A 19,644-nucleotide genomic window follows, 5' to 3' on the forward strand; every position below is an offset into this window, starting at 1 on the left:
GTTTGTTTTAGAAATGCAAAGGCTATTCATACTGTTAAATCAATCTCCATAATTCAATGTATCTCCTAAATAAAGGAAAAAGCCCCAAGAGATATTAGTTTCAATACCAACAGGTACTTTAAAATTTAGTATAAGCAGCAAACATATATTTTGCCATGTAATTTATCTTTACCATTAATACCAAGAAGCCTGGGAGGCTCTCCAATATCAACCAACAACATTTTGAGGGTAACTGAACACTGATGGAGATTGGTGGGATGGGGAAATCAACTCCTGCCTACCCAGTGTATAAGCTTACAACAAAGCTAATGTAATTAAAATAGTGTGGTACTTGTATAGGAATAAATAAGTGGGTGACTGAAACAGCATTCAGCATTAAAAAATGGCTTAAAATACCTTCACATTGGGGTTAGATTTTCAGCATATGAATTTCAAAGGACACAAACACTAAACACTCCAGTGTTCAGAAGAGCTTAGAATATGTCTTTTATCATTTTATAGGGATTTTAAAATATAGATTTAAAAATGGGTACCTAATATGTGACATATCAACATTTCAATTTAGTTTAAGAGGTGGGGATTAATATTACATTTAATCAAATAGTACTAGTAAAATGACAGTCCATCTGGGCAAAGAAAAATTAAGACACTTACATTACACTACAAAAATGTATTTCAGATAATTTCTAATGATCTCTGAATATGAAAAGCATATCTATGAAAATATTCTAACAGAGTGCATGAAAATGAACATAAACTCAGGGTAGAATCAACCTGATGGAATCAAAAGCAAAGAAGTCCTAAAAACATTATAAAAAATGACAGATATTTTAAAAACTTTTTTTTTTTTTGGATAAGCTATAGCATACATTAAAGTGACTTAGCAGCAGCAGCAACAGCAGCATACAGTCAAAAAGAGCACAAATCCTAAGTGAACATCTAAGTGAATTACCACCAAGTAAGCACAAAAGAATGCTCAAACTGCCACTCAATTGCACTCATCTCACATGCTAGTAAAGTAATGCTCAAAATTCTCCAAGCCAGGCTTCAGCAATACGTGAACTGTGAACTCCCTTATGTTCAAGCTGGTTTTAGAAAAGGCAGAGGAACCAGAGATCAAATTGCCAACATCCACTGGATCATGGAAAAAGCAAGAGAGTTCCAGAAAAACATCTATTTCTGCTTTATTGACTATGCCAAAGCCTTTGACTGTGTGGATCACAATAAACTGTGGAAAATTCTGAAGGAGATGGGAATACCAGACCACCTAACCTGCCTCTTGAGAAATCTGTATGCAGGTGAGGAAGCAACAGTTAGAACAGGACATGGAACAACAAACTGGTTCCAAATAGGAAAAGGAGTACGTCAAGGCTGAATATTGTCACCCTGCTTATTTAACTTCTAGGCAGAGTACATCATGAGAAACGCTGGGTTGGAAGAAACACAGGCTGGAATCAAGATTGCTGGGAGAAATATCAATAACCTCAGATATGCAGATGACACCATCCTTATGGCACAAAGTGAAGAGGAGCTAAAAAGCCTCTTGATGAAAGTGAAAGAGGAGAGTGAAAAAGTTGGCTTAAAGCTCAACATTCAGAAAACGAAGATCATGGCATCTGGTCCCATCACTTCATGGGAAATAGATGGGGAAACAGTAGAAACAGTGTCAGACTTTATTTTTTTGGGCTCCAAAATCACTGCAGATGGTGATTGCAGCCATGAAATTAAAAGACACTTACTCCTTGGAAGAAAAGTTATGACCAATCTAGATAGCATATTCAAAAGTAGAGACATTACTTTGCCAACCAAGGTCCGTCTAGTCAAGGCTGTGGTTTTTCCTGTGGTCCTGTATGGATGTGAGAGTTGGACTGTGAAGAAGGCTGAGCGTCGAAGAATAGATGCTTTTGAACTGTGGTGTTGGAGAAGACTCTTGAGAGTCCCTTGGACTGCAAGGAGATCCAACCAGTCCATTTTGAAGGAGATCAACCCTGGGATTTCTTTGGAAGGAATGATGTTAAAGCTGAAACTCCAGTACTTTGGCCACCTCATGTGAAGAGTTGACTCATTGGAAAAGACTCTGATGCTGGGAGGGATTGGGGGCAGGAGGAGAAGGGGACGACAGAGGATGAGATGGCTGGATGGCATCACAGACTCGATGGACATAAGTCTGAGTGAACTCCGGGAGATGGTGATGGACAGGGAGGCCTGGCGTGCTGCGATTCATGGGGTCGCAAAGAGTCGGACACGACTGAGTGACTGAACTGAACTGAACTGAAGCACTACTGTGGGCTTCCCTGATGGCTTAGCAGGTAAAGAATCTGCCTGCAATGCAGGAGAAGATGCAGGTTTGATCCCTGGGTCAGAAAGATCCCCTGGAGGATGAAAATGGCAACCAAGTCCAGTATTTTTGCCTGAAAAATTCCAGGGACAGAGGAGCCTGGCAGGGTACAGTCCATGGGGTCATAAAGAGTCAGACGTGACAGAGCGACTGATGCATGTATGTAAGCACTCCTGTAAAAGAACCACCAGGTCAAGAAATAGATGATCTCTAACTCCCCAGAAGCCCCCTTCATTCTCCTCAACTACTACCCACTTGGACTGCCCCAAAGGCAACCAGCATCTTAGTTTTTAATATATTAGTTTTTTAGCTTTGCCATTTAAAATTTTCTATAAATGAAATCTTATATAATGTATCAATATATAGTCTTTTAGCTTTCTCTTCTTTTTCTTAATATGTTTGTGAGATTCATACATATTTCTGTAAGCTAGAGGCCATTTCCTGGAGAAGGCAATGGCACCCTACTCCAGTACTCTTTCCTGGAAAATCCCATGGACGGAGGAGCCTGGTGGGCTGCAGTCCATGGGGTCGCTAAGAGTCAGACATGACTGAGCGACTTTACTTTCACTTTTCACTTTCATGCATTGGAGAAGGAAATGGCAACCCACTCCAGTGTTCTTGCCTGGAGAATCCCAGGGCTGGGGGAGCCTGATGGGCTGCCGTCTATGGGGTCGCACAGAGTCGGACACGACTGAAATGACTTAGCAGCAGCAGAGGCCATTTCCAGAGCTGCATAGTATTTCATCACATGAGTAAACCATTCTAGACTTTCTATTGATGGATATTTGAATTGTTTTGAGTTTGGGAGAGTTAAAAACAACACTGCAAGAACAACTTTGTCCGTATGTCTTGGTGCACCCGTGCATGCATATCAGGTATACAATTAGGAGTGACATTATTAGGTTAAAGAGAAATCGTATGTCTGACTTTAGTAGTTATGCCCATTTTCCAAAGTGAAAGTACCAACTTATACTTCAGCAGTATAGGAGAATTTGCTTTACTTCACATCCTTGCCAAAATCTGGCAGTGTCTTCTAAATTTTGGCCAAAAATGATTGATTTGACTATATAAAAGTTGAGTGTTTCTGTATATTTTAAACATTAGCATTTATTAATAAGGAAATTGTTTTATAAATTAAGTTACATCCAAATGATAGACTAATATAATGCTATGAAGACAAGTTAGATCTCTCGATACTGTCTGGAAGTGATATTCAGGATGTACTGATAAGAGAAAAAAGTATGTGGCAGAGTTAAAATATATATATATATATATATATATATATACACATATATATACATATATATATATGTATATATATATATCTCAAACCTAAACCAAAACCAAACATGAAAACTTTCTTTACATTTGTGCATGCATGCTTGTATGAGCATAGGACAAACCAAACTTTTACTATTTCTGATTTCAGGAGCTTAGGCCAGCCAGGTTAAGTTTTCTTGTAAAAGCAGGTATTACTTTTGTAATTAAAAATCCCAATAAAAATGCAAACAAAAACAAACCGCTGCCACAGAAGCAGCAAGTATACCAACTATGAACAAGGGGCACTGCCCTGGGTTTTGGCAGAGTTCCCTAAAGGTTTATCATCTGGTGGAGGAATGAGCTTGGTGGAGAGACTGTTATTTCATTGAAGATGCAATTATCTGAGAGTTTAGCAAAAGACCATTTCCTGTGATGCTACACAAATGCTCTAGCACAAAATAATTTTGCACCTGTAATTTGTCAGTGTCATTTGTCTTTCTTTGGATTACCTTGAGAGAGCCTTCTAAAATAAAATTAATCTTTTCCTTCTCTTTTTCTTTGTCTTTTTCTTGATCTGATATTTCTGTTTTGCTCATTCCTTTGTTACCTATAACCAGAGAAAATTAAACTTGGTAAAACTCTCTAATTTTCATAGAAGGACCAAACATCTGAGTTGTAGGAGATCCCTATTCACTCATACCTGAATTCTTTTTTTTTTTTTTTTTTTTGGTCATCTCTAGAGTGGACATCTGAAGTAGAAATGAACTCTTTTAGGGATGAACAACTCACCGTCAGTGGAGGCAGTGCATTCCATTCTCAATGTGTTGAGATTCGGAAGCTTTTATTGAGGTGGACTTTCACTAGAGTTTTAATCTAATTAATCCTAATTTAACCCCTTAAAACCACACAGGACAAATTTATCTTTTCTTTCCATACTGAAGCCTTCCTCTTGCCATTACAGTTATTTTGTGGTGAAGATTTATATCTGTCCTGACTTGAGAGGCCTCAAACAGAATGTAATACCTACCAGGTGCATTCCAACTCTGATTTCAAATAGATCATTTTCTGACTTTGGTCCACAGACACCCAGATAATTATTGAGCTTTCAGTTCTGCTCAGAAGCAGAATAAAGAAAAGGCAGTCAACCCACAATCCTTGGTACTAGCAGATAAGCATGACCTGGATATAACTGTAAGGGCGGCCCTACCTGTCTTATACAGTCCCATTGAGTATTCTAATTACTTGGTGCTGTCCTGTGCTGCCCCACCTGGAGGAAGGCTGAAGTGATGGACAGATTATGGAACCATTTTGGTGAAAGGTGAATCGTTGACTTGGTTTGCCAAGTTTCATCTTAGAATCAAGCCAAGCACTAATTCCTCTGGTACTTTATAGAGGTTGCAAAAACTTAGGAAATTATATAGTTTTGCTTATTTATAGGAAATCACTCTCAACTTAGTTACCAGAAATAATGAATAGTAATTACACAGAGTTCATTCCCTTTGTCTGAACCCAGTAAAATATCTTTATTTTCCAGATGAATTACATCAACATTTCATTCATTGATCAAGTATCCTTTATCTTTTTGTCACCTTCTTCTCTCTGCTTGCAGCATCAACACCATGAAAATAAACAACAAAAACAAAAATGTATATTGATGCAACATCCCATCTAATCCATGTCACAGGCCCCCAATAATTCATTTTCCCTTCATTTGTTATTCTAATCCCCCCAGTTAGGCTCAGGACCCTTTTGTTTACTCTTATAAGGAAGGTCTTGTTTTATTCTCACTTTGGCAACCATAATTATTCTTACAGAGACATACTGTCTCTGAATTTACCTCATACATTGCCAACAAACCTTAGATAGCGAACCTATCAAGCCCACCAAAATAAAGACATTTGGCATTTCCCTAACATCACATTTAATCTGAACAGACTGAATCTTTCAAATCCGGCAGGAAGTGGGGTCAATATAAGACAAGTATCAAATCAATATAACACAAATATTCTCATCATATTTAGAAAGCAGCTATTCTATTTTATAGGGAAAGTGAAGAGTCACAGAAATGTTGTGGACAACTCTTTAATCCTGAAATAGTTACAGACTTGATTTAATTAGTAAACAGCAGAATGTCTTGGGACTTTATATATAAGTTAAATTGGTCACTTACTTTTAGATTTCTTAATAGAATAAATTTTGCTAGTAGAAGAAACTTTGGTAGCAACAGAAGATTTTATTTCCAGCTCATACTTAGTTTTATTGATTTCATCAGACATTTTAGTTTCCTGATATATAGCTTCTTCTTTTATGATCCAATCTTGAATGGATTTTGCAACAAGTTCCAAATAATTTCTAAAAAAGGAAAAGATCAGCAGGTGACAACTGAGTTAATAGGCAGCTCACATGGTAAACAATTTGACTGCAGTTCAGGAGACCTAGTTTCAATCCCTGGGTCGGGAAGATCCTCTGGAAAAGGGAATGGCGATCCACTCCTGTATTCTTGCCTGGAGAATCCCACTGACAGAGAAGCCTGGTGGGCTACAGTCCATGGGGTCACACAGAGTCAGACGTGACTGAACAACTGACACTTCACTTCAAAGTCAACAAGTGCAAAAGATACTGATTGTGCAAATGAACTTTTCAAAAATTAACTGATTCTAAACTGCCCATATAACAAACATAATATAGAGATCTATGGTAGAATATATTTTGTACAAAGTAGTCATTTATAAATATTCAATGAATAAGAAAGATCTTCAACTTCCTTCATGATTAAAGACCTACAAAATTAAAAATTAGATATTTCCCTCCAAATCAAAGATTAATGCTTGATAATACCAAAAGTTAATGACAATCTGGAGAAACAGTCATTCTTAGCACTGTTAATTGCAGAGTAATATGGTAAAATGTCTTTATAGGGCAATTTTATAGCACAATAGGTACCATCTGAATTGACCACCAGCTAACTGACTCACTGGATTAGTTGAAACACTGTAGTCTTGCTATAAACTTATCAGGCTTGTGAATACCCTCATCCTAAATTCTACACCCTAAGCTGCTTGTGCATTTATGTATATGTCAGCATTTTACTGACCAGGAAAAGATCAGTTTTCATTCCAATCCCAAAGAGAGGCAATGCCAAAGAATGCTCAATCTACCGCACAACTGCACTCATCTCACATGCTAGCAAAGTAATGCTCAAAATTCTCCAAGCCAGGCTTCATCAGTACGTGAACCATGAACTTCCAGATGTTCAAGCTGGATTTAGAAAAGGCAGAGGAACCAGAGATCAAATTGCCAACATCCACTGGATCATTGAAAAAGCAAGAGAATTCCAGAAAAACATCTACTTCTGCTTTATTAACTATGCCAAAACCTTTGACTGTGTGGATCACAGCAAACTGTATAAAATTCTGAAAGAGATGGGAATACCAGACCACCTGACTTGCCTCCTGAGAAATCTGTATGCAGGTCAAGAAGCAACAGTTAAAACAGAACATGGAAAAACAGACTGGTTCCAAATCAGGAAAGGCATATGTCAAGGCTATATATTGTCATCCTGCTTATTTAACTTATATGCAGAGTACATCATACGAAATGCCAGGCTGTATGAAGCACAAGCTGGAATGAAGATTGCCAGGAGAAATATTAATAACCACAGATATTCAGATGACACCACACTTATGGCAGAAAGTGAAGAGAAACTGAAGAGCCTCTTTATGAAAGTGAAAGGGGAGAGTGAAACAGTTGGCTTAAAATTCAACATTCAGAAAGCTATGATCATGGCATCCGGTCCCATCATTTCATGGGAAATAGATGGAGAAACAATGGAAACAGTGACAGACTTTATCTTTTTGGGCTCCAAAATCACTGCAGATGGTGACTGCAGCCATGAAATTAAAAGACACTTGCTCCTTGGAAGAAAAGTTATGACCAACCTAGACAGCATATTAAAAAGCAGAGACATTACTTTGCCAACAAAGGTCCATATAGTCAAAGCTATGGTTTTTCCAGTAGTCATGTATGGATTATATGGATTACATTATGGAGAGTTGGATTATAAGGATATCTGAGCGCTGAAGAACTGATGCTTTTGAACTGTGGTGTTGGAGAAGACTCTTGAGAGTCCCTTGGACAGCAAGGAGATCTAACCAGTCAAACCTAAAGGAAATCAGTCCTGAATATTCATTGGAAGGACAGATGCTGAAGCTGAAACTCCAATACTTTGGCCACCTCATGGGAAGAAGTAACTCATTTGAAAAGACCTGATGCTGAGAAAGATTGAAGGAGGGAGGAGAAGGGGACAACAGAGGATGAGATGGTTGGATGGCATCACCAACTCAATGGACATAAGTTTGAGTAAACCCTGGGAGTTGGTGATGGACAGGGAAGCCTGGCGTGCTGCATTCCATGGGGTTGCAAAGAGTTGGACACGACTGAGTGACTGAGCTGAACTGATAGCATCTTACTGCTTACTGGGATTTAGTAATGTTATTATTTTCAGTTGCCCAGTCGTGTCCAACTCTTTGCAACCCCAAGGACTGCAGTAGGCCAGGTCTCCCTGTCCCTCACCATTTTCCAGAGCTTGCTCAAACTCAAGTCCATTGAGTTGGTGATGCCATCCTACCATCTCGTCCTCTGTGTCCCCTTCTCCTCCCGCTTCAATCTTTGCCAGCACCAGGTGTTTTCTAATGAGTCAATTCTGTGCATCAGGTGGCCAAAGTATTAGAATTTCAGCTTCTACATCAGTCCTTCCAGTGAATATTCAGGACTGATTTCCTTTAGGACTGACTGGCTTAATCTTGCAGTTCAAGGGACTCTCAAGAGTCCTCTCCAACACCACAGTTCAAAAGCATCAATTCTTCAGCATTCAGCTTTCTTCATGGTCCAACTCTCCATCCATACATGACTACCGGAAAAAACCATAGCTTTGACTATATGTACTTTTGTCAGCAAAGTAATGTCTTTGCTTTTTAATATGCAGTCTAGGTTGGTCATAGACTTCCCTGGTGGCTCAGATGGTAAAGAGTCTGCCTACAATGTGGGAGACCCAGATTTGATCCCTGGATTGGGAAGATCCACTGGAGAAGGAAAATGGCAACCCACTCTAGTACTCTTGCCTGGAAAATCCCATGGACAGAGGAGCCTGGTAGGCTACAGACCACAGCCTTGCAAAGAGTCAGACATGACTGAGCAACTTCATTTCACTTCACTTTCTTCCAAGAGGCAAGCATCTTTTAATTTCATGGCTGCAGTCACCATCTGCAGTGACTTTGGAGCCCAAGAAAATAAAGTCTGTCACTGTTTCCACTGTTTCCCCACTGATATGCCATGCAGTGATGGGACTGGATGCCATGATCTTAGTTTTTTGAATGTTGAGTTTTAAACCAGCTTTTTTTTACTCTCCTCTTTCACTTTCATCAAGAGGCTCTTCAGTTCCTCTTCTGTTTCTGCCATAAGGGTGGTGTCATATGCATATGTGAGGCTATTTATATTTCTCCTGGCAATCTTGATTCCAGCTTGTGCTTCATCCAGCCTGGCATTTCGTATGATGTACTCTGCATATAAGTTAAATAAGCAGAATGACAATATACAGCCTGGATGTACTCCTTTCCCAATTTGGAACCAGTCTGTTTTTCCATGTTCTGTTTTAACTGTTGCTTCTTGACTTGCATACAGATTTCTCAGGAGGCAAGTCAGGTGGTCTGGTATTCCCATCTCTTTAAGAATTTTCCACCATTTGTTGTGATCCACACAAAGGTTTGGCATAGTCAAGAAAGCAGAAATAAATGTTTTGCTGTAATTCTCTTGCTTTTTCTATGATCCAACAGACATCGGCAATTCGATTTCTGGTTTCTCTGCCTTTTCTAAATCCAGCTTGAACATCTGGAAGTTCTCAGTTCACATACCGTTGAATCCTTGCTTGGAGAATTTTGAGGATTACTTTGGTAATGTGTGAGATGAGTCAAATTGTGTGGTAGTTTGAACATTCTTTGGCATTACCTTTCTTTGGGATTGGAATGAAAACAGACCTTTTCCACTTCTGTGGAAAATTTGGAGTTGTCCAAATTTGCGGGTATAATGAGTGCAGCACTTTAACAGCATCATCTTTTATGACTTGAAATATTTAAGCTGGAATTTCATCACCGCCGCTAGCTTTGTCCAAGTAGTGATGCTTCTTAAGGCCCACTTGACTTTGCATTCCAGGATGTCTGGCTTTAGGTGAGTGATCATATCATCGTGGTTATCTGGGTCATCTTTTTTGTATAGTTCTTCTGTGTTTTCTTGCCACCTCTTCCTAATATCCTCTGCTTCTGTTAGGTCCATACCATTTCTGTCCTTTTATTGTGCCCATCTTTGAATTAAATGCTCCCTTGGTATCTCTAATTTTCTTGAGGAGATTGCTAGTCTTTCTCATTCTATTGTTTTCCTCTATTTCTTTACATTAATCCAAGGAAGGCTTTATCTCTCCTTGCTATTCTTTGGAACTCTGCATTCAAGTGGGTATATCTTTCCTTTTCTCCTTTGCCTTCTGATTCTCTTCTTTTCTCAGCTATTTGTAAGGGCTCCTCAGACAACCATTTTGGCTTTCTTTTTCTTGTGGATGGTTTTTGATCACCACCTCCTCTACAATGTCACAAACCTCCATCCATAGGTCTTCAGACACACTGTCAGATTTAATTCCTCGAATCTACATGTCACTTCTACTGTATAATCATAAGGTATTTGATTTAGGTCATTCCTGAATGGTCTAGTGGTTTTTCCCTACATTTTTCAATGTAAGTCTGAATTTGGCAATAAAGAGTTCATGATCTGAGCCACAGTCAGCTCCCAGTCTTGTTTTTGCTGACTGTATAGAGCTTCTCTATCTTCGGCTGTACAAAAATATAGTCCATCTGATTTTGCTATTGACTATCTGGTGATGTCTATGTGTAGAGTCTTCTCTTGTGTTGTGTGAAGAGGATATTTGCTATGACCAGTGTGTTTTCTTTTCAAAACCCTGTTAGCCTTTGCCCTGCTTCATTTTGTACTCCAAGGCCAAACTTGCCTATTACTACAGGTATCTCTTGAATTCCTACTTGGCCTGTCAGTTGGTGGTAAGTCTACACTTGTCAACATGTCGAGTTGAACAAGTCAAATACCCTGAAGTTATCTTGACTACTCTTGTTTCTCAAGTTCTTCTTCCAACTGTCAGGAAATCCAAATGATTTTTTAAAACATATTTAAATATATTCAAAATCCTATCACTTCTTATTCTGCTTACTGCCGAATCCTGGTCTAAGTCACTATGATCTTTTGCTAGGATTGTTGCCATAATCTTCCAACAAGTCTCCTTGTTCCTATCCTCGAGTCCCTGTAGTCTATTCCTAACAGAGCAACTAGAAAGATCCTTTTAATCCTTAAATCAGATTATGCTCTTTGATTCTTAGAAACTTGTAATAAATCGGCATTTTAAACAAAACCCACTAAGAATAATAACTGCAATGGACTGAAACACATCAAATATGTCTAAATCCATGCATCCATAATGATGCTAGAAAAACTAATTAGTTCCATTTGCATGGTGCTTGGCACTTAAATCATTATTTCGATAACTGGCAAATAAAGGGAATAAATTACACATTAAAAAAAATAAATAAACAAAACCCAGAACGCTTTCTGTTGATCTGTGATGACGGAACACAGATATGTATATTTCGAATGAAATGACAAAATAAGAAGCATTTCAGCACACAATGATTCAAGAAGTTTGCCACCCAGGGATACTTTCTGAAAGAATTATGCAAAAATGTATTCCAGAGCTTAAAAGAAAAGTTGAAGAAAGACAACATGGGATATAAGTAAGAGTTGAGAAAGAATAAAATTAATAGTTAAATGTAAGTAATTATTTATATTCAGTTCTATTACTTGTTATCAAAAATATTACTTTATGATTAGAAATAATATTTATAGACAATTTCTAAACGGGAGGTAGGAGATGCACTGGGAGTATGTGAATGTACGTTAAAGATTTTAACATTTTCTGGGAAATGATATTAATATTCATTAACCCTATCTATTATATAAAAGTATTTAAATGTGATTTAAAAGGATAAGTGTAACTTCTAGAAAAATATAAGAATTTATGACTTTAAAAAAATCACATGCTAAGAATGAATTAAATTGAGTCTAACAAAGGAAGAAAGGGATTAATCTTGAAGTAAAAACATGGGTTGTATAAATTTAATGGTAAGAATGAGGCCAAACATATTACAAATAAAGTAAAAGTGAATAGATTAAGTTATTTAAAATGTAAAAGAATTAACATTGTTATTATTATTAGAATATTTTAAATGATAGAAGATCTCAGAGTGGCTAAAAAACTCAAGTTGATATTTAAAAGAGGTGTACCTAAACCAGAAACAAACTCAAAGACTTAGAGAATGAATTTATGGTTGCCTGGGGGAAAGATGGGGGGAGGGGACAATTAGGGATTTTGAGATGGACTTGTACTATTTGGACTTGTACTACTTGGACTTGCTATATTTAAAATGGATAACCAACAAGGACCTATGGTATAGCACATAGAACAATGCTCAGTGTTACGTGGCAGCCTGAATGGGAGGAGAGCTTGAGGGAGAATGCTGCTGCTGCTAAGTTGCTTCAGTCGTGTCCGACTCTGTGCGACCCCATAGACAGCAGCCCACCAGGCTCCCCCATCCCTGGGATCCTCCAGGCAAGAACACAAGTGGGTTGCCATTTCCTTCTCCAATGCATGAAAGTGAAAAGTGAAAGTGAAGTTGCTCAGCCGTGTCCAACTCTTAGCGACCCATGGACTGCAGCCCACCAGGCTCCTCCATCCATGGGATTTTCCAGGCAAGAGTACTGGAGTGGGGTGCCATTGCCTTCTCTGGGAGGGATAACGGATACATGTATATGTATGGCTGAGTCACTTCACTGTTCATCTGAAACTATCACAACATTGTTAAGTGGCTATATCCCAGGAGAAAATAAAAAGTTTAAATTAAAAAAAAGAGATATATCTAAAAATCCAGTTCAAGCAGAAGAATATAAAAATGGCAGAAGTCTAGGTCCTTAATTTTTGTGAGTAGCTGCACTATCCCTGAGACAATGCCCAACTACAGATATTTTTTTGCTACAGGAGAAAAATAATTCCCTTACTAGTTTAACCATTATAATCAATTTTCCATGAATATAGTGAAACATCATTCCTAGTTGACATGCAAAATGACTGAGAACATTACATCAGTAAATTATTAACATAAAAGAATTTCCAATAATATTAATATCAAATATGGTTAAATTCAAGGTGAAAAGCATTAAAGGGAACATAGACTTGTTATCATGTTGATAAGTTACAATCCTTTAAGAAGAATGTATCTAAAAATAGAAATTCAAAAATAACTTTATGCATATATATATACACATACAGTACCAATGCAGAACTAACAGGAAGAAGAAACAGAGCTATAATCATAAAGACAGACATTAATCCATCTCTCTCAGAAATGGATGTTTATTTGGGGAATACTGATTAATTTTATTTTAATAGACTGGAAAATCTAGATGTCATGCATGGTTCCTTAAGAAAATAAAAATCTCTAAAAGTAATTGAAGAAGAAATAGAAAAGCTGAATAGAGAATTAACTTCAGAAGAACTGACAAGGTTGTAGATTAATCTATTCTTCATCCTTCTGGCCTACTATCTCTCCCATCGGGCCCTGCTACCCAGCCCCTTGGAATCCACTAACTCTAAATGGTTTTCCATGTGAAGTATTCTTACTCTCCATAAAGCCAGGTACATACTGTGGAAGCTCCTGTATGTGTAAGCAAAGGGTCTTGGAAAATGACTTTGTAGTCTAACTTCTAACAGTATTGTTTTTTCTACAGAGTTAAGATAAAAGGTGGAGTAGTTTGACTGCCTTATGTGCTGTGAATCCTCAGAACTGTGGGCTCGCACCTTAATGAGACAAATGGGAGTGGAGTGTAGGCTGTGGCTTCTCAGGTGAAGGGGGCAACACAGGACCTTGATGCTTATTTCAGCAGGTACATGCAACCAGTGTGGGGGAGGGAAGCAAAAGAAGTGGTGCCTTGGGGTAGCTGCTGAGCCCCCTGATGAGGTGAAGATGGGGTCATGCTGTATCTCCTGCACTGGGTTCTTGCAGGAAGCTAAGTAAACACATAATTGGATTAAATTCTACTTACCATGTGATTCTGGTTGTTACCTTGAATCTACAATTATCTTGGAGAATCAGATCATAAAAAATACACATAATTGTCAGTGTTATCCATAAGGTTAGTGTAACACCAATATAATCTCTAAGGATATATTTTACACACTTGGGAGAATAATATAAACATCACTGGAGAAGTAAATTATATAACATGTCATAAAATAGGTTACTGAAAGAGAAAAATTGCAAATAAAATGTATCTATTTTATTAAGTTATAAAATATATGTAAAGATCAATATGTTGGGTTTTATTATTTAATTTGTAATATCTGAAGCCAAATATATCTAACATTTTCACTTGGGAGGGGAATGGAAAAAGAACGATTTTCTTTGGTCAAAGTGTGGGTGTAAATAACAAACCCTAAGTTTTGCTTTTTTGGGTATTCTAGTTTTTGTTTCTGTTGTCAATGGTATTTTTTCCTTTTTTAAACATCACATTTTCTAACAGTTTCTTGTAGTGCAAAAAAAATGCAGTTAGAGGATATGCTGCTGTTGTTATCCAGCTGCTAAGCTGTGTCCAACTCTTTGTGACCCCATGGACTGGCATGGGGTCATGCCACAGCATGCCAGATTCCTCTGTCCCCCACTATCTCCCAGAGTTTGCTCAAATTCATGTCCGTTGAGTCCGTAATGCCATCCAACCATCTCATCCTCTGCTGCTCCCTTCTCCTTTGCCTTCAATCTTTCCCAGTATCAGGGTCTTTTCTAAGGAATTGGCTATTTGCATCAGGAGACCAAAGTGTTGGAGCTTCAGCATCAGGGTTGCTGAATGAATATTCAGGGCTGATCTTCAGGTAATTTCTCCCATTAATTCACATTTTTAGATAGATTGTTTGGGATTTTCCTGTGTCATTAATAACCTCAGCTGCCAATAATGACAGTTTCCTTTTGGATTCCTATACTTTAAAGATACTTTTAGTAATTTTTCTGATTTAGATCTTCATTAAATGTTGCTTAGAACTGGTCATGGTAGTTACCTCTATTTTGTTTCTAATTTTATAAAGCATGCTTGTAACATTTCTTATTAAGAATGATGTTTACATCTTAATAACTTTAAACGGATTCAGAAGACAATGGGATCATTTTCTTCAAAGTGCTGAGAATTTACATGTCAATCAAGAACTATATCCTGAGCAAAATTATCTCTCATGAACAGGGCTAAAATGAAGATATTTGCAATAAACAAAACTGAATTTACTACCAAAGATCCTCACTATATGAACTTTTAAATCTCTTATCTTAGGAAGAAGGGAAAATAAAATAGTAAGCATATATTAATTTATAAACACTGGATATGAAAGCAATAATGTTATTATATTGTGGGGTAAAAACATTAAGATAGAATTAAAGTGTTCTACAATAATAGAAAATGTGGAATGGGGATAAGAAATTAAAACACTCTATCATGCTTATATTATTTGGTAGGAAGGTAAAGGCACGGTCTTCTGCAGGAGATGAAAGCAGTCGATCCTAAAGGAAATCAATCCTGAATATTCATTTCAAGGACTGATGTTGAAACTCCAGTACTTGGCCACTTGATGTGAAGACCCAACTCTTTGGAAAAGACCCCGATGCTGGGAAAGATCAAAGACAAAAGGCGAAGGGGGCAGCAGAGGATGAGATGGTTAGACAGCATCACTGACTCAATGGACATGAATTTGAGCAAACTCCAGGAGACACTGAAGGACACAGAAGCTTAGCATGCTGCAATCCATGGGATCACAGAGTCAGACATGACAGAGTGAGTGAACAACATAACAAAGGTGCTGATGACTTTGTAAATTTAAAAGTGTATATCACAATTTCTGAAGGATGAGTTGAGATATAGTATACAACTGTCATTCTGGTAGTAGTAATAAAAATGAAATTAATTCAAACCAAATAAGGAGAAATAAACAAACAGAAAAAAAGGGCAAATAAAAGGACAAAATTAAATGGTTGAAATTAATCCAAATATATGAACTAGGTACTCAAGAGGTAAATATTGTCAGGTGAATTTTTAAAATTTGGCTATATATATATATTTTGCAAGAGGTAAATGGATAGAAAAGGATATACAAGATAAAATATAAAAGAGGCTTGTAAAGTTTATCACTATCAGACAAGATATGTATGATAAAGTCTGTACAGATATATCACTATTGGACAATATAACCATGAAAGCAAAGAGCAATCCTAAAGACATTGCATATTGATAAAAGCTTAATCAGGGAAACAACTCAATTCTTGTTTTGCTTATTAACATAATCTTAACATCAGTTCAGTTCAGTCAGTTAGTCATGTCCGACTCTTTGAGACCCCAGGCTTCCCTGTCCATCACCAACTCCCAGAGCTTGCTCAAACTCATGTACAAGTCGGTGATGCCATCCAACCATCTCATCTGTCATCCCCTTCTCCTCCTGCCTTCAATCTCTCTCAGCATCAGGGTCTTTTCTAAGGAGTCAGTTCTTCGCATCAGATGGCCAAAGTATTGGAATTTCAGCTTCAGCATCTGTTCTTCCAATGAATATTCAGGACTGATTTCCTTTAGGTTTGACTGGTTGGATCTCCTTGCAGTCCACGGGACTCTCAAGAGTCTTCTCCAACACCACAGTTCAAAAGCATCAGTTCTTCAGCGCTCAGAAATCCTTATAGTCCAACTCTCACATCTGTACATGACTACTGGAAAAACCATAGCTTTGACTAGATGGACCTTTGTCGGCAAAGTAATGTCTCTGCTCTTTAATATACTGTCTAGGTTAGTCATAGTTTTTCTTCCAATGAGCAAGTGTCTTTTAATTTCATGGCTGTAGTCACCATCTGCAGTGAATTCGGAGCCCAAGAAAATAAAGTTTGTCACCATTTCCCTTGTTTCCCCATCTATGTGCCATGAAGTGGTAGGACTGGATGCCATGATCTTAGTTTTTTGAACGTTAAGTTTTAAGCCAACCTTTTCACTGTCCTCTTTCACTTTCATCAAGAGGATCTTTAGTTCTTCTTCACTTTCTGCCATAAGGGTGGTGTCATCATAAGGGTGGTGTCAATCTTAACATGCATAAAGTCAAAAACTGACAAATTTATAGGAAAAAATCTACAAGTTCCATCACACATTGAGTTTTTAAAAAAATCAATTCTCATTAGTTAATTGACCACGTTTTTAAAAATCAGAAAGAATACTGAAGATTAAGAAATACAAACCTGTATTAAAAAACCAAAGAATATACTTCCTTAACACACAAACTTGGAGTATTTATAACAACTGACCACATATTAAGCAACAAAGTGGATCAACAAATATCATAGCATCAATATTCTATAGAACATGTTATCTGACTACTACTTTTGAAATTATCAACTATAATAAGAATGTAACTCAGACAAATGTTTAAAATAAAAACTCACATTTCTATGCAATCCATGGGTCAAATAAGAATTATGGAAATAAGAAATGAATGATATAGCAGCATTGTTCAAAACAGCCAAGATATGAAAGCAATCTAAGTGTCTATCAACAGATGAACAGATAAAGATATGGTACCTATACATAATGGAACACTACTCAGCCATAAAAGAGAATGGAATTATACCATTTGCAGCAACATGGATGGACCTACTATGTTCAGTCAAATAGGTCATACAGAGAAAGACAAATACTGTTTGTTATCACCTATATGTGGAATTTAAAAAATAAAGCAAATGAATGAATATAACAAAACCAAAACAGACTCGCAGACACAGAGAACAAACTGTGGTTACCAGTTAGGAGAGAGAAGGGGAAAGAGGCAAGATAAGAATAAGGGTAAAGAGGCACAAACTACTAGGTATAAAATAAACTACAGGGATACACTGCATAGCACAGGCAAATGTAGGCAATAATTTATAATACTTTAAATGGAGTACAATCTATAAAAATATTGAATCACAGTGTGGTACACCTGAAACTAATATAATAGTAAATCAGCTATAATTCAATAAAAAAGAATTATATGTTCAAAAAAATGAACAACAATAAAATTCCATCAGTCAGATATTTTGTAGTGCTAAGGTGGTATTTAACAAGAAATTTTTGCTTTAAATACTTGTAAAGCAACAAAAATAACTCAAAATCCTGAGATAAAATTCTAATTTGAAAAGTTAAAGGACATTGGAATAATCCAAAGAAATTGAGAAAAAATAAAAAATAATAAAGATGAGGGCATAATTTTAAAAAATAAAAAGGAGAAAGGATCAAATGCAATAGTTGCTTTCAAAAAAAAATTAACAAAATTGGCAAAACGTTGGCAAGACTGGTCCAGAAAAACAGAGAAATCACAGATTAAAAGCATTAGGAATTAGAACAGATATGTGTAACACAAAAAGGCAAGAGCATATTGTAATCTACTTTATGCAATAATTTTGAAAACAGATAAAATGGTCAAATTCCTAGAGAAGTACATATTATCAGATCTAGTCCAAAAATACACAGTAAACCCAAAGAGTCTAATAATCATGACAGAGGTTAAATCAGTAGTTAAACATCTTCCCAAGTCCAGATGTTCTTATTTGCAAGTTTTACCAAATGCCAAAGGAATATACAACTTAGTCTTACATAAATTCTTTTAGAAAATAAAAAAATAGAGATAAAAAGAGAGAATATCCACCCACTAATTTATGAGGCTAATAAAAATCTCAATCATAAGCCAGACAAGAACATTTAAAGATGGCAAAAATTATAGCTGAGTCTTATCCAGGAATACAGATGGACATATTCTAAACAATATATCAGCAAACCACATGCAGCAATTTTATAAACAAGATAACATAATGGACAAATTGGATTTTCATGGGAATGTAAGTTTGAACATTAGAATATCTATGATAAAATTTCACACTTTAACAGATTAAAGGAAAAGAGAGAACACCTAAATTGATGCAGAAAAATCATTTGATATTATTTAATAGTCATTTATAATTAAGAACCTAGAGCAAACTAGCAATGTAAGAAAATTTTCTAACCTATGGCAAAAAAATGAAAAAATACTTAATAGATGAATATTCAAAACCTAGAAAAAGACAGTAATGTTCTCAAAGTTGTACTGAAGTCCTAGCCAACAAAGAAATGAAAAGCATAATTACTGGCAATGAAAAACAAAAAAAAAGGAAAGCACAGTTTAATATATTAGCTTGGTATACCTATTGTGTATCCTAAATTTAAAAAATCATCTTATGACTTTAAAGTGTGTGTTTCTGTGTATCTGTATGCATACAATCCATTTCTCCAGTTTTCTGTAGGTCCATGTTCATCCTCTCTGTATTCCTTAGGACTAAATTCTGTATAAATACCAAATACTGAATATACGTTAACCAGTACAGAAAAATAATAAAAAGTTCTCATCATTAATGAGAAAGGAGAGAAAAATTTTAAGATAGCAATGAAATAATTAAGGAGCTGGGGAGGAAAAACAAATTACTGATTCCTAGAGGTCTCAGTTTGCTGGGAACCTGAGTGCGTGGGTCATTCAGTTACCTTACGTTTGAGTCTTCCCTAGATCAAGCGGAGTTTCCCAAAACCAGCATATGGAATGCCATGTTTTGTAGTTCCTACTTTAAACCTTTCAGACGCTGTTATATTGGAGTCTAAATGAATCGAGTATAACTTAATAATATCCCCACCAGATTCAATGGGGCCAGGAATGATATCTGTCTTCTTCAGTGTACAGTTTCAACGCCTATCACAGTGCCTGGCACACAGCATTCAACTTGGTGAACTTCACTGAATCTATAGTACTGCACGAATGTTTTTATTAGGTGGAACCACTCAGCTTAGGCTAAGGAACTAAAAACCAAGTAACA

At 36.8% G+C, this 19,644-nt stretch overlaps 1 protein-coding gene across 1 annotated transcript in view; it reads right to left on the bottom strand.

Moving 5' to 3' along the window:
* SPAG17 (sperm associated antigen 17) overlaps positions 1-19,644 on the bottom strand; it is a 259,656-nt gene that overhangs the window by 111,873 nt on the left and 128,139 nt on the right. The window contains exons 19-20 of the mRNA XM_069602119.1: positions 5,769-5,950; positions 4,108-4,205 (exon numbers count right to left, since the gene is read on the bottom strand). Coding sequence (XP_069458220.1) covers positions 4,108-4,205; positions 5,769-5,950 — 280 coding nt within the window. The remainder of the gene's footprint in view (positions 1-4,107; positions 4,206-5,768; positions 5,951-19,644) is intronic.

The sequence above is a fragment of the Ovis canadensis genome, chromosome 1 (genome assembly GCF_042477335.2).
Source record: "Ovis canadensis isolate MfBH-ARS-UI-01 breed Bighorn chromosome 1, ARS-UI_OviCan_v2, whole genome shotgun sequence".
Lineage (NCBI taxonomy): Eukaryota > Metazoa > Chordata > Mammalia > Artiodactyla > Bovidae > Ovis > Ovis canadensis.